Consider the following 26,276-nt stretch of genomic DNA (forward strand, 5'->3'; position numbering starts at 1 on the left):
TAGTCACTGTGAGCGGATCTTGACGAGATAATGTCAAACGAGTCACCCTACAAACAAGTTTAACCTAAGTTCATCACAAACCTCTCCACACATATTCATTCATCACCACCCACACACACACACACCGCACATATCTACTGAGCCAACGACCCGCCCACGCAGACCCAGCGGGTCAAGCTTGTGGATAAACAGGGGGATTTGCAGAGGGCAGTGTTTTGCGGGCCACACAGGCCTGTCTCCATCGCGAGCAGCCATCTTAAGTCGTACAGAGGAAAAATAAATAACCGAGAGATGGAGATAATAACTGTTCCACTGTCATTGTCCGCTTTGCGAGAACTACCTGACCACCCATCATCGCCATGTAAGACATGACACCAAAACAAGGTGAGATGAGGATGAAGACGGATGCGGAAGAGTCTGATTAGAGCTGACCGAGAAGGACAGGGTGTGAAGCCAAAAAGTGATAGAGGACGACCTCAGATGACTGATAACAGAGGGGTGTGGCAGCCAAAATGTACAACTAAGCGCCTCTGATGAGATATCAGGACTCTAGGTCTCAAAAATTATTTTTTGCCTTATTTTTGACATATAAATTATTTTGATGACTTATATATATATTTTATATTTATATTAATGTTCTTCAACTTGAGGGACTAGATGTGTTGGATGCACATAAGGTAATGAGTGATATCGCTTTAAAAAACAAACAGCACACCTTGAACAAATAGCATATCACCCTACCTCCTTCCTCACCACTTTGTCTCCCTCTCCTCCTCTTAGTAATTCCTCACTTCACTGTTGGCTCAAGGCTCATTTTACACCAACCCTCCCAAAAAACCTGATACAGTAGACACCTCTGCTGATCCTTGCCAGTATGTGTGTTTGTAGGCGATTGTGTGTATGTGTGTGTTTATGAGTGCTTGGGTGTGTGAGACAGTGTGTGTCTTCTAGGTCAGCTCAGGGACAGGAGGCAGTAACAAAAGGAGGAGGTACAGCCTGTTTCCTAGACTGGCTCAAGCCTGTACACAGTGAGTTGGCAACCCCCTACCGGACATGCTTAGTCTCTGGGACCAGAGCCATCATCACACTATAACAAAAATGAGCTTCCTTACCATTAATATCTAGTCCCTGACTTTTTGCATAAATGTTTGTCATTTAAGACTTCTGACTGTTGACAAAGTATACTTCAGGAAAGAGTGGGGGATAGCATGTTATAAAGGCTGCCAGATTAATCAAACTACGGATATTGAGATTATTTGGTGTGTGTCATAAACCTACCAAAACCTTAAAATTGTGTTGGCACAAACTTCATTAAAACACGTAATTAGTTCAATACATGATTTTTGCTACATTCAAGTCCTGTCTGATTAGACTGTAACTCACAAATTCCTTTACTGGCAAGGATGGCATTACACAAACAAATCTGGATGCACGGAGAGTATATTAGTATTAGCTTGCAGTGCACAACAGACACAACAAATCTTGTTAGTAATGGACTGCCAGCAGGTAGGTCTTGCCATCTACTCCTGATACATTCCCCTTTTTTGGCCAACCAATCACAATATCTCACCTTGTTTTGGCTTGTTACAGTAGCCCCCCCATCATTATCCATTTAAGTTTTGCCAAAATATTGAACACATGGTATAATCTGCAGTTTGTAACATCAACATCTCGAGTCATAACACACACACCAACTTAGGCTGTTAGGTCTGTCATGTGAGGACCACACAGGTGGGAATTCGGATGTTTCCCAAGTGATTCTTGTGTTTTGATGTTTATTTTGGGGTCAAACGTCACACTGTATGAGGCAAAACAAAACCTGTTTGGGCTGGTTTAAACTCTGCATGTGTGCGTATGTGCTAAAAATGTGTCTGTGTCTGAGTGTGTCTGTGTGTGAGGTTATATACTGTATGTGTACACAAAGCGTGAGCATGTGTTTGTGCCTATGTGTGTATGAAAGAGACACTGTGTGTAAGACAGTGTTCATATGACTGTGTGTGTTTGCTGTAGTGTCTGGTGACATCTGCTGCGTTGTTGGCTGGGAGCGGGGCGCAGCGGGCTGCAGGAGCCTCAGACTAAGGAGATGAAAGCCGAGGTCACAACCTGGACCAGTGGGACAAGACACACTCACTCACACAACACACAAACACAAAGTCACACATGCAAATGTAAAGACATACACAGACTGTATGCACGTGGCACCTACACACTGCAGACATGTGCCTTTCACACACATTCACACACAGCATGCGGGGGGCATAGAAGAACAAGGACGAGAGACGTCAATAAACAGGGTAAAGATAAAACAGTTAAGCAGACAAAACAAGATGAGGAGAGACTAAACACAAAGCTACAAACACACAAATAGAGAGACGGTATGAAAAAGATGATGCAAGCACAGAAGCAGAGCCTCACATCATCAGGGGCAACAGTATAATCAGTTAATTAACAAACACATGCATGTATGCATGTAAGCAAAAACACACACACACAAACACACTCACAGAAGATATGGTGTGTGCCAGTCGATAGTGTGCCAAAAGCTGAACAGAGCAGGGTGTGCTTGTGCATGTGTGTACATGCATGTATGTGCTAAAAGAAACACATGATTTAATATATTAAAAAGGTACATCTGGTAAAAGGGAAATATCAATATATACTGTCCTTTTATTTTTCATGTAGTCAATTTATCTCTTAATCTATAAAATGTATGAAAATAATTAAAATGTCCTAACACAAGTTCCAAGTGATTCAATTTTGTTTTCCTGGTTTGTCTGGCCACCAGTTAAAATCCCAAAAATATTTAATTAACAATGATAGAAAACAGAGAAAAATTAGGCAGATTCTCACGTTAAGAAGCGGTATTATGGACTAATCCACTGGGTTTGTACCCACACACCAAATAAAGAAATACACAGTCACTGTCACACACAAACAGGACACCTGCACAGAGATGTAGTTAGAGACACACACACACACCTCATGGTGGTAGTAGCAGTTAGTCAGCAGACCAGCCATGTGATGGGGTGGTGTGGTGTGGATTAAGGGGGCCAATAAGCCTATTAGGGCGACAGGAGGGACCACCCGGCCTCCACAGCCACCTACAACCCACTAACACACACAGAGAGCACCCTAACGCATAAAAGACTGAAGACACACTCAAATACATAGTTTTCCAGACAGGCAGTTTCTCACCAGACGCCAACATACACACCAACATACACACCCACACACACACACCTTTTACATTGTTTTATTTTTTGCTGGGAGCTTAATTCAGTGGAGTAATTTGCTCCACATTGTGTGTGTGTCATTTTCTTATTCAGCCCATAATACTGTATGTGCTTCAATGAACAAAAATAATACATTTTAGCTGAGTAGTGGCAGGAAATGGCAGCATTTAGAGTTGTAATAGTTATGTGTGTGTGTATGTGTGTGTGTGTGTGTGTGTGTGTGTGATTGCTCTTCTAGTGCGAGCTTGCTGTGCATTTGTGGTTGTGTGTATGTGTTGCGTAGGGAGGGGTCCAGGCATGGGGGGGTAATCACTAGCATCTGTTGCCTCTCCTCAGGGCGATTAATTAGATTAAATTAATTTGGAAAGCGTGTGTGAATGTGTCATCCCATACTAAGAACCCCCCCCCCCCCCCCCCCGCCTTTCTCCAGTGACACACACACAATCACACTAATTTACATCCTTCCAGCTTTTAACTATAAAGCATATTTTGTTCAAAATTAACACTGTGAGCACAAATGAATAACATGAGCGGAGACACGCGCTCTTCTTTCTAACACAATAAATTAGGCCTTTTGAGTTCTCCAAACTATTTAAGAAATGGGAAACGAGCAAAGGTGAAAACTTTGGAGACACATGCGTGAACACGAGCGCAAATTAATCCCAATTTGTCGGCCTCGGCACGGGAGAAACTTTTGGGATTTCATACTTCATACCAGCTTTTGTCACCTTTGCGTGAATAGCCAAGGGCTGAAATAATTGTGTTTTTCTTCCCCGAGGCCCAGTCAGTGCTCACAAGCCACTGGCCTACGTAATGTGTTCCAGGCAGTGAGAGGGGAGGGGTGGGGAGCAATATACACACCATGGCTATGGGTACAATACAGAGAGTGTGTGTGTATGTGTGTGTGTGTGTGTGTGTGTGTGTGTGTGTAAAGGTGATGGCAGTAGGTCGGCCTCTGTGTGTGTGTGTGTGTGTGTGTGTGTGTCTGTGTGCTGTGGTTTTTCACTGTGTGTGCGGTGAGATGACTATGTGACAGTGTGTGACTGTATGAGTGTGCATGAGTGGGAGGAATGTGGCGTGGAAATGGCCTTAATGGAGTTGGATGTGGTCCACAATAGACAGGACATCTCCTCAGAGAGAGGACTGAAAGGGAGAAAGAGACAGAGAGGAAAAGAGATAGAAAAGGAAGAAGAAGAACGACTTGACCAAAAGGGTGACAGAAACATTTCCAGAAGGCGTAATAAAATAAATCTCTAAATATATTATACATAGTCAAGTAAGTCAAACGTTGAGGGCTTTTCACACTGCATATCCTTGGCCCTGGACTAAAAGTTGACCCTGGGATAACTTTGGACAAAATGTCTTGATAACAATATAGCATGTTTTTCTGCTAATTCACTATATAATTACTCCATAAGACATAACCACATAGTGAATATTTTTGTATACTTCATACTAAATGCTAACAAACAGTGCCTCTTAGGTTCACTCCAGCTGAAATGCACCCATTTGCAAGGATCAGAACTTAAGGGTGGTCCAAATGACGCATATATTGTCATTACACATCTCTGTGGTTAGTTTTCGAGATATTGCAATAAAACGACAAAGAAAAATCTATTCTATAAATGTCCACTAGACACGGGCAGGGATCCAATGAGGTAAGGTTAGTACCTTCTTATAATAATCATGCTGCTGTTAAGGTGGGATTTTTCGGGTAGTTGATCAAGTTAGTTGTGTTGCTTTGTGGCCAAGGCATGTTTCTATGCATACAATTCTTGTTTAATATCACTTCCTCTACATCTGAAATACTGAGTACTACTGAGTTCCACTTTGTCTGTCTGCTCTCTGTTGTATATTACTCCTCTACTCTGAAATGAAGCTGCAACATAAAGTTAAGACGCAAAATCATCTTGATCACCCCCTGGTGGCTGGCGGTTTGTTTAGGAAGCACATGATTTATTATGCAGCACAGTTTTCTATGAGTGGAACATATATTTTCAATGTCAGTATCACAGTCAATCATTTCATCCAATGGTGGGAAGCCAAAATCTTGATTGAGACTAATATTAGGGTAATGGTGCAGTCCTTTCTGTACACGCTGTATTAAAATGGACAGTTTTCGTGCCATTCCTTCCTTTGGATGTCAAAACATTATATGTAATTAAAACCAAGAAAAGGTTAGTATTCACCAGGTTATTTACCATTTTTGTATGTGTGACACATCGTCTCCCCTTTATGAAGCAAAAAAACTAATTCAGCATTAAAAGCCATAGGTCCTTAAAGTGGCTATTTCAGAACCGATATTTTAAATGTGGAAACATGCAGCGGACAGGCTGTCAAACAGTGTAAAAGGTGATTTGGCAGAGCAGCCATAGATTTGGAAATTCCTTCTTTTCTGAGTGACATTGATGTAATGTGAGTGAAAAAAGGTGAAGTGTGACTTGGAGGGAGAAAGATGGGGGTGGGGGAGGAGGGAGAGTGGGCTTTGGAGTGTGTATCACTGTATATTCAATGTATTCAGACATGATAGCTTCTTGCTTTAAATACAACATTCTTGTGTGTGTATGTGTGTGTGTGTGTGTGTGTGTTATTTAAATCCCCCCACAAAGCTTTGAAGATGAGGGAAGTTGGTCTACCATCTCCAGCTTTGGTTGATATGCAAACGCAGAGAGAATACACACAGACATACATACACACATTAACCCTCAATGCACATACACACACAAAAGAGCCTGTCAGCACAATGCCTTCAAATATAGCTGTCCAATCTTTTGACTCTCAATTTGCCCACCTTTTTGATAATACGCGCCTATTTGAAAAAAGGTGAAAGGCAAGGGTAGCATGCAATTTAGAGATACTACTGTGTAGCCATTTACAGCCTGCCACCTCTCTCTCCATCGCTTTCTCTTCTTCGCTTTCTCCCTCTCCATCTTTTGATTATGCGATTCGCCTTGGCAGACGAACAAATAGAGGAGAGAAAAGGTAGTGTTTGACACTGCCATTTTCAATGACAAAATACAATCAAACCAGGGCCAGTAATTCGACGGGGAGGGATTAGCCTCGTGCGAGGTTGGGCCCCCAGATTAAGACGAAGCCACAGCGCGGGGATCTTGAATTTCATCATCCCCGGCGCTCGGGCACAATGGCGTATTCTTCCCCTTTCTCCTCCGCCGTCTGATGAGGGGTCAGGAGAACTCACCTCTCCTCTTCTTCTGTTCCTCCTGCTCAGAGCAGCACTCAGTACCGCATTCATTCATCCCTCCTGACTTTATATTAGCTGAGATACCTGAAAGGTGGGGGTGGTGTGTTGGTGTGTGAGCAGGGGGATCTGAGCTGTCTATACACTCATGCACACACAAGCAAACTCCGAAGAAAATATGATCAGACATACAAAAAGATCTAATATATGGTCACAGTTATTGCTTTTGTCACACATGCAACACAAACATTCCTCTCCTACTGACCCACACTAACACTAAAGGTGATCCAACAGATTTATCAGTGAGTATTTGAAGAGGGCTTTTCAGAGACCTAAGCATAGACTGCCCTCTTGTGGTCAATTTATATAACTGCTTATTATTTGCTCATCTGCTCTGTTAATGGTGAGAAACCAGGAATCACCAGCACTAGACTTGACTGAGACCTTCCGTAAGTTTGGTTCATGCCCGAAACATATACAGTTTAGTTAAGAAGCTTCACAACAAGTCCGGACAAGTATGTATCATCTATGCAAAGAAAAGAACTTTACAGTTCTACTAACCTTCTTAACCCTTAAACCAATTTTCATATGTAGTTCTCTTTCTGTCTCACATTAGGATTTATGGTAATAGTACTCTGTGATTCAACAACTGCAGGTAACAGCCGAGCACCAATCAGTTTCAAATAGGAAACAGGAAAAAAATGTCTCAAGAGATTTGTTGTTTTTATAGGTATGTATAATTTGCATCAAGTGAGCACTGGTCATCTGGTGGTCCCTGGTTCATTAACATATTGTATGATGAGAAGAGTTTCTTCCGCAAATAGTAGACATCCTTTCAAAATGTTAATGATACAAAAACCGATCAATGCATAACATACCTTCAAACTAAAATCCCACCATTAGTCTTTTTTTTGTGTGCCATCATTTCATCATTGCCCTCCCTCTACAGTTTCTGAGACTATAAGGTTGCATTCTCCCCCTCCTCCCTCCTTCCTCCCCTCATCTGTGCTCTCCATTCCTGCTGTCAGGGCGCTGCTGTGGCTTTGATCTTTCTGTCATTAGTCAGGTATGCAGAGACACAGGGAAACCCACAAACTTGTCTTTTTCTTTCCCTTTCTTGCTCTCTTTCTGTTTTCTCCCACGCTCTGGCCAGAGAACACCGGCTGACCTGCTTGTCTTCTCAGCTTTCTATCAAAGAGAGAAAGGTAAAGCAGTTCCTGCTGTCGTTCCTTTGAGCTTGACGTGTACAGAAAGTGACAGTGGCAAAGCACTCAGCCAGCTTTCCTCTTTTCTACCTACATTCTTAAAAAAAAGGAGGTCAGAGGTCTATCCTTGTTGATCACTAGTGATGTCCCCCTCTCTCAGGAGTCAAAAAGTTTACACATCAGAGTATTCAGACATTGGCATCAGCTGCTTTGACTATTCTATAAAGATTTATTTGCTCATGAGAAGAGTTTTGAAGATAAATTCTTGCTAAACTTCTATCTCTCTTTGACCCAACAGCTAACATTTTCTTAAAACACAGTAAATATATTACAAAATATTGTACCACAGCTAGAACTTTAAAACCAAACCCCTAAAAAACAAGGTTTCCATCTCAGCAAAAACAAAGTCAGAGAAGGTATCAACTATTTTTGGAATGATATTATTGACTTTGTCTATTTCAGCAAGTTTGGCAACACAGGTCAAGGCTTGCCTTTCTCAGGAACATGAAACTTGCAAAACATGTGACAAACATGCTGAAGACTTCATTTGTGATCTTTTAAACTAGCTTCTTCAAAACCTTCGCCAACGCAAACAAATGTGAGCACCAGATAGAGACACTTGAATGCCTCAGGAACTGCACTTAAAGGTCACACTGTCCCTGTATTAGTGTCAGTGTATAACCAGCAAGGCTATGGTTATATAAAGGAGTTTCTCAAACAAGCCAGACTTATTTTTGTTAGAATGACTCATTTTCCGTTTATACAGTTCCATAAAGTAAATTCAGCATCGTTGAAACTCCTTATTATGACAAAAATTGTGCTGGGAAACTAGTGGTGGAATTTGCTTTATGGAACTGGATCAGCTGAAATGAGTAAGATTATCCGAAAGACTGGTTTATTTGGTGAACTCACTTTATGGAACAATCCAGGATGAGCACCAGTGTCAGCAAGGACCCACCCTGCTGAAGTGAGTCACTATCAGATGGAAAGCACAGCTTTTTTGCTAATCTTGACCTCTGATCTCACAGAGCAAAATAAATCATCATTTCTTTCACAATTAGTTGAATGACACTAAGATGTGCTATTACATTTTCCTCTGAAGTCACTCTGATTCTAATTGATATTTGTTTAAGAGTTTCGGAGACACCACATCACGGCACTAACACAGAAAGTACTAGTCATACATTTCTGACTAACTACACATTTCTACTAAAGGCTATGTAAGGCCAAAATGTAGGTACAAAGGCCTCATTTGTCCAACATTTCCACTTTGTTTATGCACACCATGTTACAGAACAGCCTCCAACGGATGTTACACAGCAAATCACTTGTTAACACCAAGTTTCCAGTTTCCTGGCCAAAAGGTACATGTGGAAATGGTCTCTCCTTTCCTCTCATTATTTCCAAATATTCCCCTACCTCTTCCCTCAATCTATCTCTCCCAACTTTTGAAATTACATAATTGATTTTTCTCTCTTCTTCTTCTTCTCCTTCCCAGTCTATTCCTTACAAACAACCAGTCATACTTTCCTTTGCTTCCATGACCTTAAACAGTCATGAAACCGATATAACACAAAAGGGTAAGAAACTGACTGCTGCATTATAAAAAATTGCAGTTTAAGAAATAAATATAATATTAAATAAATGGATACATAACATACATACTCCCAACAGTCGTTGGTAGTTGATTTACAACTCAATATTGCACAAGCACACCTAAAGACTGCCTCAGGATGTGGCCTATAAATGACACTCCACAACTCCACAACTTTCTCTTCACAACAAGAGAAATGCAGGCGGTTACTACCATAAACACACATGCACACACATTCCACACACGCCTGAGCTAAACAATCATTGTGGTTGCGCATGTTTGCCAACATGATGCATGCCAGAACTTGTAATGTGAGTGCTACCATCCACAATGAAGAGAGAAGCATGTAATAGCACAGTCTGACCACATGGTGGCAACAGTTGCATATGTAATGCAAAGAGGATTTACCAAGAAAATTGCTGAGAATGCGGAATTATGTGTTTGGTGCCAAGTAAAACAAGACAGTCATCAATAATAACTGTCCAGGTGCCTCTGAGTAAGGCACCCAATGACACAGTACTCATTTTTACTTACATTTTCAATGACAAACGTCCACTCTTTGTCTTCAAACTCCTCTGCATGGGGGTCCTGCAAGAGCAATAAAAAGAGCAATGCTAAAATACACAATATCCAGTGAATTCGAGCAGACTGCAACCACATAAAGATCATATGATACAGCATTAAAACTATGCTTCAAAAATGCTTTATAATTTCAAAAAGCTGAAGATTTTAATTTGGGTCATAACTGTGCCAAAAAGCTGTGACACAGAAAACTCAGTTCATGATTGACAGCTCATCTGCTCTGCCAGTGCTCTCTATACTCACTTTATTCACCCACTGACCTGGTTTGTCTGCCCTCATTCTTTTTGTAATGCATGTGTTGAATGTTTTGAATTAATGAGGTAACTTTTAATTACATGATAATGAGCTAATTACTTTTGCCTGGTCGTGACAACTGTGGACTGTCTGTGTATATTCAGCAGTCAGTATACTAGTTGTACCAAGCTGCAACTTTCTGGCAACAGAGTGTATTTCTGTATATGCTGGGCTGATCTGAAATTCATTTTGTGTGTGTATCTGTGTTTTAGCTCTGGATTTTAATCATAAAGTAGATTTCCGTTTATGAGCAAGAAAACTTCAAAACACTAGAAGATTAAACATCCATGAACCATGAAATGAGACCACAAAAGTATAAAAACTACAGATGTTTCTGTCTGTCTGCACCAGCTCATCTCTCTGTTGATATACTGTACTTCTGTCTCTGCCTTGTCTCACTTCCTGCCTGTTCAGCTGTGAGATGATGAGAGGAGACAGTAATGGAGGCAGCAAGACAGCAGGCAGCCCTGTCTTACTGCGCTTGCACAGACGACCTTCACTGCCCTTCAGGAGTGGTTACGGAAGCACATACATACACACAACAACAAATCACTGCTTGACACACAAAGACATGCAAATGTAAAGCAATCAACCCCCTTCATTTGCACACACACTACTTCACACAAACAATGCACGCTTAAGCCAGAGCAGTAACACAGATATGCAAATAGCAATAATGAAACAATTAAAAACATTAAATCATTGCTTACATAAATACTTTTGGGGTCACAATTAAAACAAGCTATTTTTACATCAATTTGATCTCTGGCAATATGAGATAGACATTTGCTGTTGCTCATACTGTTGTTGTAAATGTCTGCCTTTCAGAGACAAAATGATTCATCAATAAAATCAATATTAAGTATAATCGTTTGTTGCAGCCCCACTACTACACCTACACAAACACATGCACTGACAGCCTTTCTGTCTGAGTGTGCCTGTGACACACCCCAGGAAATCAATATTCCTGCAGTCTGGCAACCCAGCCAAACACAACACCCACATGGACACAAACACAGAGAGCAAGTCATACAGCTGCCTCATCCTTCTATTATTATTTTTACTGATACATAAACTGCTTCTAAAAGCCAGCAGAGCCTGACATTATCAGCCAGCTCAGATTTCTCTCAGTTTATGGTGCAGTATTTTACTGTTGCCTGTAAATGTAAGATGCAGACAGTATACATCCTTTTATCTACATACAAACATATAATTTTCATTTACATGTTTTAATATTAATGTTATATTAAGCTTTTATACGTTTGGAAAATGCAGATGTGTAAAACTTCACAAGCAAAGTGCTTCAGTGAGGATTGGCTGGCACTGAGTGCCCACCCTGCTTTCTCCGTTATGATTGATTCTGCCTCAAGAACGAGCAGTCAGAGCGCTGCCCAGTTAAGTTACATATTAATTTCAGTATTTTCTTGCCATCTACAAAGTTCAGCTCAGGCTGGTTGATGTACATCTCCCAGAGGTTCAAACTGCAATACTGCTGAGCTCAGCTGTTTTCACTGCAGAGCTTCAGGCAAGACAGAGCTTTGAGAGCATTTCTAAATCACTAAGAGCGTATGCTTTAACCTTCAGTCGACACACTGCAGAAATATCTATATTCTGAGTTGTTAGACTTTAACAGATTTAGACTGGCTTCAAGTTGTATTTTTTTTTATAATAAAAGGGACACTTGAGCAATAGATATTGTACAGCCATAAAGTTTGGAGACTCAAAACATGTCATTTCAATTTCATTTTTTATGCAGGCTTTCCCTCATAAAATGTAGTATAACCCTACTTATGTCATCAGAGACACAGGAAGACATTATACAGCTATTTTAAACAAGCTGAGTAGGTCTCTTTGTGATGAATGAACGGGATGTTTATTTGTTAAACTGCCAGTCCCTTTAAATCAGTGTCCCTTTAAAAATGACCAGCAAAATTATTCACTGGATCAGCTGGAGTAGACAAAAAAAAAGACTGAAAGCTTGAAGATAGCAGAGGAAATGTGATTTGATTTGTGGCTTTATCAAACAGATGTGGGTGAACTGTGCCTTCAGTGGCATTGCTTTGTGGCTCATTACAAAAACAGCTTTATTACTTCCTCTGGGACAGGAAGTGGGCCCAGAATAGAAAGACACTGCACAGCAGTGCTAGACAAGCATGAGGCTAGAAAATGGAACCAGTGCACATGACAGTTCAACCTTTTTTATCATGTGTACTTTCACTACATTGTTGTTGTGTAATTAATTGGTAATGTAAACATCACTGACCAAAAAGTAAGAAGCTACACAAAGCAGAGACAGGTATGTAGTTATTTGTGGCAGGAGGTCTAGTTGAGATACTGAGATAGGTAACAAGACACTAAGCTCTGAGTCAGCCTGTCAGCACAGAGGCCCAGCATGTTTAAGTAAGCCAGCACACTGACAGTCTGTACAACTGTGTCATTTACACACAGACCTGTATTACTATAAAGGATCTTTTGGTTATAAAAAAAAGCGTCCAAATTCCTTTTACGCATAGATCCAAACATATAAACATCAATGGTCTCTGCAGACTCCATTTAGAAAGAATTTCTAATCTTGACACTTAATATTATTGATCTTATACACATTGTGCTGCTTTTGGGTTTCACCAAGTAACAACCCCAATTAAAACTATATATCCATCCATCCGTCCATCCATTTTCCTCCGCTTATCCGGGGCCGGGTCGCGGCGGCAGCAGGCTAAGCAGGGCATTCCAGACGTCCCTCTCCCCAGCCAGAACGTCCAGCTCCTCCTGGGGGACCCCGAGGCGTTCCCAGGCCAGGAGAGAGATGTAATCCCTCCACCGTGTTCTGGGTCTTCCCCGTCCTACCAGTTGGACGTGCCCGGAACACCTCTAACGGGAGGCGCCCGGGAGGCATCCTTACCAGATGCCCAAACCACCTCAGCTGACTCCTTTCGACGCGAAGCTCCCTCCAGATGTCTGAGCTCCTCACCCTATCTCTAAGGCTGAGCCCAGCCACCCTACGGAGGAAACTCATTTCAGCCGCTTGTATTCGCGATCTTGCTTTTTGGGTCACTACCCAAAGTTCATGACCATAGGTGAGGGTTGGAACATAGATGGACCGGTAAATCGAGAGCTTTGCCTTCCGGCTCAGCTCCTTCTTCACCACGATGGTCCGGTATAACGCCCGCATCACTGCCGACGCCGCGCCAAACCGCCTGTCCATCTCTCGCTCTGTTCTACCCTCACTCATGAACAAGACCCCGAGATACTTGAACTCCTTCGCTTGAGGCAGTACCTCTCTCCCCACCCAGAGGGGGCCGTCCACCATTTTCCGGCAGAGAACCATGGCCTCAGACTTGGAGGTGCTAACTCTCATCCCAACCGATTCGCACTCGGCTGCCAACCGCCCCAACGAGTGCTGTATATTTTATATTTAAGCTGATACTTTTAAGTCTGTAAATAAAAACATTTAAAAACTCAGTTTTTATTAACACATAGCCTCCTAACACAAAAAGTCAACAACTAGTGCCAATTTTTCTAAATCTGAGGAACGGTAAGAGTGGGCAATCCCTGCCATGAAGACACGCTCAATAAACAACCAAAGTCCTACAGTACATAGAAATGCTTGTCTCAGTGCTAATTAAACAGCTGTAGCCTACCTTAAACAGAGTGACAGTGATCTCAATGTTCTCTGGTACAGGCCACACCACCACTCCTCTGTAGGGGTTTTTGATGCCAGGCTGCCAGCTGTGGGACTGCAATACAGTGGGGCAAAAGAACAAATTTGCATGTGAGAAATGTTCATTGTTTTATTGTTCCTTTATTTTGACAATGCCACTCATTTAATACAAACCTTGGAAGATTTCCGCCGACTTCGGCGTGTCCACACCACCACCAATTTGTCTGGTTGCCTGTGAGGAAAAGAGAAAAGACTGATGAGTGAAAATGGCAAAGGTATTAATTAATTATTCCACCCATGTCTCTGTCTCCATCTTCCTATACATCAACATGTTGAGGCTGTCAGTCCAATTGATCAGCTTGTATCTTAATGCCCGATTAGCCTATTGCTGTACAGACACACACAAGCCAACAACAACACATACACACACCTGCATAGCTACTCATTGTATGAATAAATCATGAGACACAGCTAAACCCTGGCCTTGTCTCCGTGGACTGCAGCATACACAACAGGGCGCACGCACGCACGCACGCACGCACGCACGCACGCACGCACGCACGCACGCACACGGTTAGTGTGACAGCGGGAAAAATGGAAGGACACCAAGAGAGTTACAACAACCTAACCCAGTCCAGGTCATTCACACTTTACTGCCTACCGACAGGAGAGACAGTGTACTATGACTGTCACAAATTAATTAAATAAAATTGCAGAACATGAAACAGAAAATGAGTCAGACAACATAGTTATAAAGTGTAGGGAAAGGTGACACAAAACACAATCTTTACATCACTTTCATAGTATATTTAAACAAAAACAACTGCAGGTTGTTTAAACAGAATATCTGCAGTAGGGTGATAATTGACACTCAAGGTGTACATCTGTGTCATATATTAGACGTGAGAATACAAGAGAGTTTTGCATAGTGCATAGCCTAAGCATGTTCAGTGCAGCAGTCATGGTCCACTCTGCTGCTATATCTGCACATCCATCATGATCAAGTAAGTAAATAACTTAAAATATCTCTGGTAGACAACTGTTAATATTAACAGACACATTTAAAAGCACAATTATTTAATTGTAAATAAACTGACAAGCTACTTCACCTTGATGTGAAAATAACAAATAGGCAATAGTTCTCATGACATTTGGATGATTTGTTTCTATTTTTTAACTTGTACATCATTATTTATATTCAATTTTCAAATTGTATTTTATATCACAATCAAATGTGAAGTGTCACATCCCTGGAAAAAAGACGTTAAACTGGTTTGTAAATAAGGATTTAAAATTCACTTGTCACTCTGGCTGATTGACAGGGCTCAGCAGGCTGGTATGCCGCTTAACCAGGAACATCTTTAAATGCATGGTGCAGACTCTTAAGACCATTTCATAACATCTTAGTTAGTGATAGTAACTATGTAGGAAAAAACTTAGTTGATTATCCCTTTAATTATCTATATACAGTCTGATATACAGCCAAATGCCTTATAGTCAGCCCAAGAACTCATCTAAAACAGAGCCAGTGGAACTAGCTAGTGAGCAAGTTGGCAAGTCTGGACCTGCCTGCCTGTCACTCCTTGTGATATTGTAAAAGTGTGTTTGTGTGAGTTGCTAAAATGTTACATTTCTATATTAAAAGTACTACTTATTTAAAACATTTAATCTTTATATTTTAATACGGAACCTCTGGGTAAGTGTTAGCCCAATGGTGAGCTTATTAAGCAGATCAGACATCAGCCATGACGTAAACCAAGCAGCCAGGACCTGACCCTGCCTTAAAGTAAAGTGCCTTCATAGAAAATACATTTCTAAATCTTAGATGAAATCAGGCTTCAGCTTTTGGTCATAGAGGACAGAGTGGCACAGTTAGCAGATGCCATGCCAGATATTGTCAGTCAAATAGAGTGTCTAGGTTTAAGTCCTTGTTTTGGCAAGTATCGGTCCCACGCTCTAGAGCTGTCCAGCTACCAAGCTGACGCTCTGTTACTGAGCCTGACCTCTGACTTCACAACGGAGAAAAGAAAGGGAGCAAATTGCCCCTGAGGGATCAATTAGAATTTCTTTATTCTATTTTCTGTTAGAATCAGTCCAATAAATCGTCCAAGAAAGTATTAGCTTATTACAGTCATGTTGGTATTGGTCTATAGGTAAAAATAAATTGAAATACAGGAATGTTAAAACATATGGATCAAATAATTTAGTAACAGCCTCTCCATTACACAAATTATGCACTAGTGGTTAGCATTCTTGCCTCACAGCAAAAGGGTCGCCAGAACGACTCCGACCTGGGGCTCTTCTGTGTGGAGTTTGCATGTTCTCCCCCTGTCAGCGTGGGTTCTCACCAGGTACTCCAGCTTTCTCCCACAGTCCAAAAACATGCAGCTCAGGTTTAATTGGTGACTCTACATTGCCTGTGTGAATGTGAGCGTGATTGTCTGTCTCTACTTGTCAGCCCTGTGATAGTCTAGCAACCTTTCCAGGGTGTACCCCAAATGCGGATAAGTGGTTTAAAGGTAATAATAAAAATATATTCCTCTATCAATGGGTTTCTGATATAGCTGTTTGTGTGCACATACTCAAGTCTTAAGCATAGCAAGCACAATACTTCGTTTATGAGTGCATGGGCCCTTATGTTAAAGAGTCCTGCAGAACAACAGCAAAGCAGCCAGTCCATGAAAATAATGACTGGCTGTGTGACACTGAGAGAGAAGACAGAGAAGAAAGGGAAAAGGGGGAGAAGGACGAAAACAGAAAGACAGAGAGGGAAGGAAAGAGGAGGAGTGAGCGGGAAAAGAGAGGAGAGGAGAGAAGGAGAATGACAGGCAACAATTTCAGCCTCGAGGAGAGGCCTCACATAGAGAAGCTATTGTCTGACAACACAGGCCATATCAGAGAGCATGCAGACACACACTAAATATCACCCCTTTTAGTCCCTTTGTACCGTACTCACTGTACTATGACAAAAATGTAAACCATTCATCTGCAGGCTAAGTGATTTTTTCACACTTTGTTCAGCTTCAGGCCTGCATGTTCTCTCTGTGTTTAACAGGAATCAGTGAGCCATCAGAGAGGAATGAAGAAGAAAGAAATGCGGTGAAGATGTACGATCAGTGATGGAGAGTTATGAAAAAAGTGTGAATTCATCATGACGTGTGTTCAGCAGCTCTCACTCATATATATAATGCCATTTTAACATTAAGACCTTCTGTTTACTGGCCTACGGAAAGGTGCTGACATTATCCAGTCATTTTATCGTATGGGTTTTACTGAAAATAGAAGACACAAAAGTCTTTTTATATTTCAGTATTTATTTGCTCTAGTGAGTGTGAGCTCCTCCTGCATTTATCAAAAATCATGAATACTCAGATTACCTCCGAATGACCAAAAAAGCAACATATTTAACTCTCAGGAGATGGAACAACCATTGCCTTTCCCTTTCTCTCTTCTAAGGTGAAGTAAGGAGGGGCCAGTGCCAGCGAGAAAATTCTAAATGCGAGAAATTTGGTGAATGTGGCAAGCTTGCCTAGATCACTTGTACAAGCCACTTAAGAATAAATGATGAACGATGACAACAAGAATCCCTGATAGTGTGTGTATTTGCGTGGGCTGAAGAGAGAGATAGAGAGAGAGGGCAGACAGGAGTGAAAGTGGGTCAGTAAGCTCAGCAGGAGACGAGATGAGAGCCCTCTGACATTGACATAAAACCCAGATAAACCCTCCTACATTTACATTTAAGGCATTTAGCTGCAGCTCTCATCCAGAGAAACCTGCAATTAGTGAGCATGAAGGGTTCAATGTTTTCTCAAAGACATTTTAGCATCACAGCAGGTGAGAAAGACAGTAACAATAATTTGTCTATATACGCAACTAGTTATGGGCTATTTTCCATGCAGATCTTTTTAATTGGCATTTTGCTTTTAAAGCTGCACAGTGCCTTGAATTGTATTGTCTTACTGATAACCCCACTCCTTGGTTTTAGTGCAATCCGGCTGCAATTGGCTGATGTACAATTAAATCACAACCTTTTCTCCAGTCTAAACTCTTCAGTCAGTTCCATGCTGCTTGAATGTATTTTTTTAAGTGTGTGTTACACCTTGTCTACTCTAGCTGTGCAGTGGACCTCAGCATCTCAGCAGCGACTGCAGTTCTTCATCAGTGTCTACACTGTACCAGCTCAGCTACAGTACTGCTAAGCACTCTGAAGCATGATGTCAGCACTTACAGCTCAATACAAAATCATGTGCTTATGGACACAAGTATAAAAAAAAACTTGAGTTCAAAGACGCTTTGGGCTGCATTTACACACAAAGGCAGGCGGGTTTTTGCACTTTAAAAAAAAGTTAATTTGTTCCATCAGGTGGATGTCAGAAGAAAGACATGGCTGAAAAGTGTCCATTCAACTAACAATTTAGCCAGGTGTGCTTTTGGTAAAACGCTTGAGGTTCTGTGAGCATATCCATCCGCCTGCATGAATGGAAGTGGAGGGTGCGTCAGGATGTTGCAGCTGCCCTATCTTTCCTGTAGGCAGAAAGGAACCACTTCACATTTGATATGATGGTCACCAGACCAGCATTGCACACATACACACACAAACAAAAAAAATGAACGCATAGCAGGAGGATTCAGTTTAGTTCAGCAGCACAACAATTAAATTATAACCAAGGGATGAGCACAGAGACAACATTTTTTTTAAAACACTATAAAAGACAGCAGCTGCCCTGCACATTCAGTCTGTTCATACAAAGTAAAATCCCTCAGGACTTGTGTTAAGAGTCATATTAAAAAGCTAAACTAATTGCGATATATATGTGGTAACATTCATTTAAGGCACAAAAAAGATGATACTAGTCAGAATTTTTCTCATCAGTAACAGAAAGTAAATAAACTGTCAGGTGTATTAAAAGGTAGTAATTTAATGGCACTCCAAGTCTGTAAGCTCTAAGGTGTATGATCTCAGTCTAATAAGGATTCATTGTCAGTCTCAATGCTCAACTTTCTATGCTTGCAGGGTGTGTTTGTCTGAGGGAGGTATGAGCTATAACGATTGATCAAAATGGTGTGTAGGAATTAGGAGGACAGTCAGGGTAAGAGGGAAGGAAAATACATGATAAGTATGTGTGTGTGAGCATCTTTGTGAAAGCGGATACAGTATCATTCTAGCTAAATGCTGACATACTCAGAAGAAGAGCTTTAAAGTCTGCAGACAGACTTCATGTCTACCTGTCAATCACAGGCATTAGGAGTGAGGGAAATGTAGATTTGCAATGCATACTACAACGTGCAATACATACTACAATGTAGATTTGCAATGCATACTACAACAGACACTGCTGCAACACATACAAGCACACCAACACACGTAATCTACTACAGACTGACTCACTGCACTAATCTTTGGGATCTCCAGTGCTAGACAGGCAGCTTATTACCAAAGATGCAGTCAAAATGAAGTAAATGACACACTGACAGTCAAAAAACCTTCATAATAATGTTTACTCAGAAACCTAACAGCCCCATCATGAAAAGCTGAGCTAAAAATGTTATTTTTTATACCTGACCTACTTGGCAGTTTCTGATTCAGCAAACAAGAGGATGGTTGAGAGTGGGATGTGCCAAATGAAAGAAAGGGAAAAGGAGGAAACGAAGAGGGATGACTGCTCTCACTTTGGTGTGTCATCAGTCAGACTGTGGCCTTACAATCAAAACAGATGTAGCAGTGCAGACACAATCTGTGGGACTGTCACACATAGGGGTGCAAACAATTAATCGATTATCGATTAATTATCGATAAGAAATTACTCGATTAAAATAAATTACTTGCAATTAATTGCGTTTTGAACCCGTAATTCCCCGCTAGTCCGTGTGAGTGCGCGCTTGACGCTAGACGTACTTGTCAGCAGTCCTACTCACAGAGAGCATGTCAGTGAGGCATACGGCTAACAATTTAGCTGAGAAGTTAAAACAGGCTGTGGAAACATGGGGTCTCACCGGGCGTGTGGTTGCTTGTGTACACGACAATGCACGGAACATCGTCTCGGCAAAAAGTCCCACGCGAGTCAACTGGCACTCAGTTCCATGTTTCGCCCACACACTGCAGCTGGCCATTAACGACGGCTTCGTTACCTACATTAACCGTGTCATTGTAGCTGCTAGCAGACTCGTACAACACTTCAATCACAGAAATCCAGCAAACAAAGCGCTCGCAGCAAAACAGTTACAAATGCAGCTGCCGTCTCATAAACTCATCCAATCCTGTAAAACCAGGTGGAATTCAGTCAGTGACATGTTTAACAGACTGACACAGCAGCGGTGGGCCGCGTCTGCCGTACTCTCAGACCGCACAGTGACCAAACTCACAGACGCCAGGACACTGGAGCTGCGAGATGAATATTGGCAATTGATGGAGGATGTGGCGCCAGTTAAATAGAGCTACGACAATCCAGTCCTGGTCTACTAATGTTATTGTGATATTGTCACATTTCCCAGTTTAAGGGGGATTATAAATGCTGCTAATCGTCCACATGTGACACTGTATTTACTTTTCTGATATTGATGATTCTGATATTTTCTATGCAGAATATGTTTGATATTCTATCAAAATCTTATTCCCTGCCCTCAAGTGAGCCCAGAATAAATCTTTGATTAAGGAATATGATTTGCATTTTTCTTTATATCATAAGGAAGATATCATTTTATGTCATGTATACAGTAGGGAGATTCAGGTTCTCAGAAAAATTGCCGCTTATCAATTAATCGATCATCGATCGATAAGATGAAACAACTATCGATTAATGAATTACTCGATAATTTGCATCCCTAGTCACACACCCCAGATAGCCTTATACACACACCACATCCACAAACCTACACATACTAGGCAGGACATGAATAAGGCAAATTATGACTTTTAAATCTTCATTAGGTATGAATAATGCAATCTTAGCAGGGTGAAATAGGCAAGGTAGGAAGCATTTCTAAAAACCGGTCCTATCCACTATCCACATTATTCAATTTTCTTTATCTGAATTCTTCAGCAATGTTTTCTCTTATTTGATCATTTTTTCACAGTCAATTTACTTGTTCAACAAATTGGAATATGTTGAGGAAAAAAAACATAATTTCAACTGGTCTTCAAGAAGGACAAAAATCTGCGTGTATTTGCATTTATGTGTGATTGTGACAGAGGTCTTCCAGTCTACACCATAGGTCTACACTGACAGCCCCTTGCCCTCCAGTTATAGAACAGTCAATCAGTGTGTATGTGGCAACCAGGAGCTGGTTCAATGACACAGAGTTAATGCTGTAACCACTAACGCCAGACACAAGTGTCTGGAGTGAAAGCTGAAGCACCCTCACTAATCAGTTATTGTGGCTATTTGCATGCATGTGTACTTTATTATTGTAATTACAGCTGGATGTGTGGAACAGTTTCTCTCTAACTGTTAAATTATGTTAAATCGCATAACATTTACCAGGCTTTGAATATGCAAATTTTCTGAAAATTGCATTATTATATTTTCCTGGATCCAAACATTTGAAAAGGTCAGACAGACTGGCAACAAGCATGAGCTTTATAGATTAGAGTCTGACCATTATTAGGGGCCATCATTTTTCCAAATTTGACCTTTCTTCCATATGCTTTATGGTCGTATTTGAAGATGTCCAACTCTAATTTAACTCATTTTACCAGTCACATTGCCCTGCAAGACTCAGCTGTGTCATAACTCTTCTGATGAATGCAGTATCTGATGTGATAAATGATCTAGTAAAAAAAGCTACATGGTGGAGTATGAATTGGGACTGCACAACATTTTTCCAGACATTTGCGTAAGACTTCATTATTCCCAGTGAGGACGTGAAGACATCAAGCGTGAAGACTTTATTTTGAAGCTGCTGCATTTTTTATTCAGTAAGCAGCCTGGTTTGTTTCAGGTCAGGTGCATGTTATTTTCAAGAAGTCTGCTTAAAAGGATAGTTGCATTAAGACACTCCTAACAGAGTTCAACTGCAAAGATAAACCAACTGGAGGTCAAGTGTTGCCAATTATGGAGCTGCAATGGCTGAGGAAAAAATCACGGAAGAGCAGGTTACAAACAATGGAGGCAGAGAAGAGGGAACTGTCAAGTCTAAGTGGTGATGACTGACAGCCAGGAGAAGAAAATTTAATGTTTCTTTCCTGACATGACTGGCCTATTGGGTGAAGGGTAAAACTCTCTCCACAGAAAGATTTTGAAAGCTTCTGAAAAATAAAACTGTAAATGCTCTCTGCTGAGATTGTGAAGGAGAATTCTGAAACAATATTTGATTAAAAAAAATAATGGCCATTGTCTACATTTTGAGAAAAAAAATAACTGATTGACCTCATAACTTATGAAGTCAATATGTCAACTGCTACAAGACAAGTGTACACATTGAGAATGGTATGAATCTTTTCATCCTGTTGCTTTAGTTTACTGGCTTTCATTCCTCCCTTATCATTAGATTTCTGCAGTGGTGGGGAGTACACATACACTGTATGCCTGAAAAAAGTCTCTAACATGGCAACCTTTTTTTTCAAATCCTTCTACAGCTTAACTCTCATGAGAACAAAAGAAGGCAGATAATCAAAGTGAAACTCCCATGATTGCCCCTACATATCTATTAAGATCACAAGTGGGGACAATGATTGAGTCTACGTCCCTGACTAAATGAATGTTAAAAATAGAAGGAACTGAGTTCAGAAGGCAATTTGATACAAATAAAAATGAGTAACAGCAGTAGTCCACATACATCTTACTTCCACAAAACAATACATCCAAATTGAAGATTCAGGAAAAGCAGAGTGGGAATCATTTAGATCGTGTGTTTGAGAGAATCTCTAAAATAAAGAAGGGTATGATAGGACGCTGTCTTTCAGTAGGGTAAATGAGATAATCAAAATCTTCCCCCCCCTTACAACTACTCTCCGTACACCAGCTTGCCAACAGCCCTAGGGAGAAACTGACACAGTAGGAATCACAACCATCATGTGCCCAAAAGCATCAGCAGCTTAGAAACAAGGAGTCCTGGTGCGGAGAGCAACATCCATTTCTTAAGGCAATGATACATGAGCAGTCAGGCGACTGTGGCTTCAGCAGAAATGTTAATTACTCATAAAAGTTAGTTGAAGAAAAATTATTTATAACAGAAAATTAGCTTTTATGGTTGTTTGCTGGCAAACAAAACTTCATTTTGTTTTTAATTCCTTTTCCCTTTTTCCATTTCTTTCATTTCAACATTGAGCCAGCAGCCTCATCGAGCATATTCAGCAGTTTGCTGCTTGTGGCTGGGAACATCTACAGAAGGAAGTGTGATGTGACCTTTAGCCCACACAAATTACAGTACTAACTTTGGTATGCATGGGTCTGCAGAAGGATTATAGTGCTGGTCTACCAAAGGGGGTGTGATAAATTACCACCACTCTGACCACAAAGTGATCAATCAGGAGCTCCGAACTTTTCTAAAACTCCAGAGGGCGGGCCGGGTACGATACGAATTTAGTGGTCTGCAGAGACCACATCTCTGCTTCACAAAATAGGAGTGGGGGAGAAATCTTTATTACTACAAGAGAAGGAAACAAATGTTTAAGCTTCAGCTGGTTGTACATCCTAAATTCCACCTGCACCAACAACATATTTGTGGCTTCTCCATCCTGACACACAATATGCATTTATCAGCCTTGCAGATACTGCTGCACCCTTCTGCAGTCTGATTAATGATGAGCAGTCTCCGGGGCCATGTGTTTCTCTGCCTGACAGCAGTAGAGACAGACACACCAGCACAGTTTTCATCACATTTAACACACCATTGACTGCTTCACAACCCTGCAATGTTTCATGCCTCTTGGTGTGTGTGTGTGTGTGTGTGTGTGTGTGTGTGTGTGGGAGGGGGCGTGTAAATGCCTGTTTGTGTCCATAATTGCAGCACAGAACAACTACACTTGGGCGGATTCCACTGCAAAGCAGTTAAACTGACATTATCAGAAGGAGAGAAAGACATGAGAGGAGGCAGAGAAAGGGAGATCAAGAAACAAAGGAGGAGAGGGAGAAGGAGGAGAGATAACAGACAGAAGAAAATGGAAAGAGGAGCATTAATGATAGTGTGAGAGCTGCCCCAGATGACAGCAGTGGGCTCGCTGCACGATAACAATTACAGAATCACAGGAGGAGGAGATGAGGAGCTGAAAGCTGTACTGAGAGGATAAAACAATCCGCAGAACTAAATAAGCAGCAAATGCTATAATTAAGGAAGTGATAAGCAAGCACACAAATTAGAACAACTCAAGTATCAACAATGAAAACACATGTTTGTGTTCGCCCCAGTTTTGGCATTTTACTGGCATCAGTTTAGTTCAAACTGCCAAAAACATTCAAGCATAGACCCTTGGGCAAAACATACCAAATCAGACTACACTGAAACACAAGGAGATGTAAGCATTTCAATCATTATTTTCTCCAAAACCTCATAGCCAAGGATAACACAAATTGTATGGTTTCACCCAGAATTTCTGCACAACAGAAACAACTGCATCATACTATAAGCTGGCAGTGAAAACATCTCCAGGTGCCAAACAGATACTCAGGAATGTGTCAAGGCCTTCGAATTTGAATAGAATGGAGAGCCACGTCAGACCAAGTTGGCAGGAAGATGTTTCTCTGGCAGAGACATGATGGGCGATTGCCATAATACACACATGCTCAACAGAAGACAGCATGTCACAGCCTGACACACGCTGGTCACTTCCACTGAAAAAGTGAGCCATTACTCAACTGACAGCCTGATGCTTGCACGATGCTATCCAGGGTAGACATTTATTTACACATGTCTGCACTCTAGTCTTTTAGCAATGCTTTTATTACGTGACAATGAGTAAGCAAGTAGAAATTCAGTGTTTTGCTCAAAAAAACACATGGAATGGGATCATGCTGGTTACTAATAATTTTAAACATATAATAATAACTATCCACTTGAGTTGAGAGGGAGTGAGTGCGTGTGTTCACTCCTTCAACCCGTGTAACGGCTGGTGTGTGTGTGTGTGTGTGTGTGTGTGTGTGTGTGTGTGTGTGTGTGTGCGCCTTCAGGGTTTTTGAACAATCCTTGATTGATATGAGGAAATCTACCCTCACTGTCTTGTCATGTGGCAGCAGGGGAAGAAGTCCTGATTAGCCACGCTTGCATGTAGCCAGATAGAATTACCATGTAATCAATAGCGTCTCTGTGTTGTTTCCAGCGTATAACTGTCATATCCTTGCCACGCGTTTCAACAGCTGTCGGCTGCAATGACACTTGTTGGCTTATGACTATGTTTTCAAACTATATTTTAACCAGAAAGGTTGACTAGCAACACATTTTTGCTCAAAAGCACCAGCCTCAGGGGAAAACTAACAAAGTGAGTGAGGGCTTCATTCAAGTTAAGTTCACACTGAGTTGCTGTTCGTTGTCGGGGTTGCACCCTCTTAACAGTAGCTGGGAGATCGAAACGTGCACCTCACCTATCTGAGTGCTTGAACCAACAACTTTCTGGTTACAAGCTTATAATCCGAGACATTATGATTAAGCCCAGTAAACATGATATAGAAAAGCACTGCACAACAGCTAAGAACAGAAACCAGCAGAGAACAGAAGAGGTTTCACACAGGATACAATCCTTTCTGTTGACAACTTGTTGCACAGGAGGGGGTTTGTATGATCTTTTCAAGCTGCAGGGCTTGAAACCAGGACTCACCCACTTATCAGTGACGAGAAAACCTTGCTGCATGACTGATGAACTTTGTTCCTCACTAAGCCAACATTGTAAGTACATTTTTTAGTCCAAGTTTTGACACCTTAATTTGCCACAAGACAGCATGATGCATCTGTCCCACTTAGCAATCAGAAAAAACTACCTTCAAGACAAACAACCAACAAACAAAGCTAAATGACAAATAAGGTCCTTCGATACAGTTATAAAAAGGTGCAAGAGAGAATGACAAAAACAAAGAAAAAACTTCTCTTTAGCTAAGTACATAACAGCAGCAGTGGCAGAAGGAGTAACATATTAAGCAATCAAAGCAGACAGACCTTGCACTGCCCCATCATACTAGTATGTGTTTAGAATATTTGCTTATGCCTTAATGAAAATGCATTACTCTTAGTCAAGCAAACAGCAGCAAAAATTAATGTTCACCGGATATTGTCTTTTTGTCAACTCACCTATGTTGATAATGATACAGAATGAATATACACATGATAGGTAGCAGGATATTTGCTTCGCTAGTTCGCTTTGTGTCGCCAGTGACCCATGGTCAGTCACATTAGTTGAGATAAACAAAAACGTGGGGTTACTAATTTCAAACTAATGCCAAAAAAAGCTTATCTTAAAACAGTCCAGCACCTACTTTAAAGTTCAGTTTTACAACTTGGATATGTGACCTATTCCATCCATATTATGACTTTATAGTATATGTCATTGTAAATCACCTTAAAAGTACAATTCCTGAGAGTA

At 41.1% G+C, this 26,276-nt stretch overlaps 1 protein-coding gene across 2 annotated transcripts in view; it reads right to left on the reverse strand.

Moving 5' to 3' along the window:
* ehbp1 (EH domain binding protein 1) overlaps positions 1–26,276 on the reverse strand; it is a 152,217-nt gene that overhangs the window by 121,645 nt on the left and 4,296 nt on the right. For both annotated transcript variants that reach the window (XM_059358968.1, XM_059358967.1), the window contains exons 3-5: positions 13,943–14,000; positions 13,749–13,844; positions 9,766–9,819 (exon numbers count right to left, since the gene is read on the reverse strand). In XM_059358968.1, the coding sequence (XP_059214951.1) occupies positions 9,766–9,819; positions 13,749–13,844; positions 13,943–14,000 (208 nt within the window). The remainder of the gene's footprint in view (positions 1–9,765; positions 9,820–13,748; positions 13,845–13,942; positions 14,001–26,276) is intronic.

This window comes from Centropristis striata, chromosome 20 (genome assembly GCF_030273125.1).
Source record: "Centropristis striata isolate RG_2023a ecotype Rhode Island chromosome 20, C.striata_1.0, whole genome shotgun sequence".
Lineage (NCBI taxonomy): Eukaryota > Metazoa > Chordata > Actinopteri > Perciformes > Serranidae > Centropristis > Centropristis striata.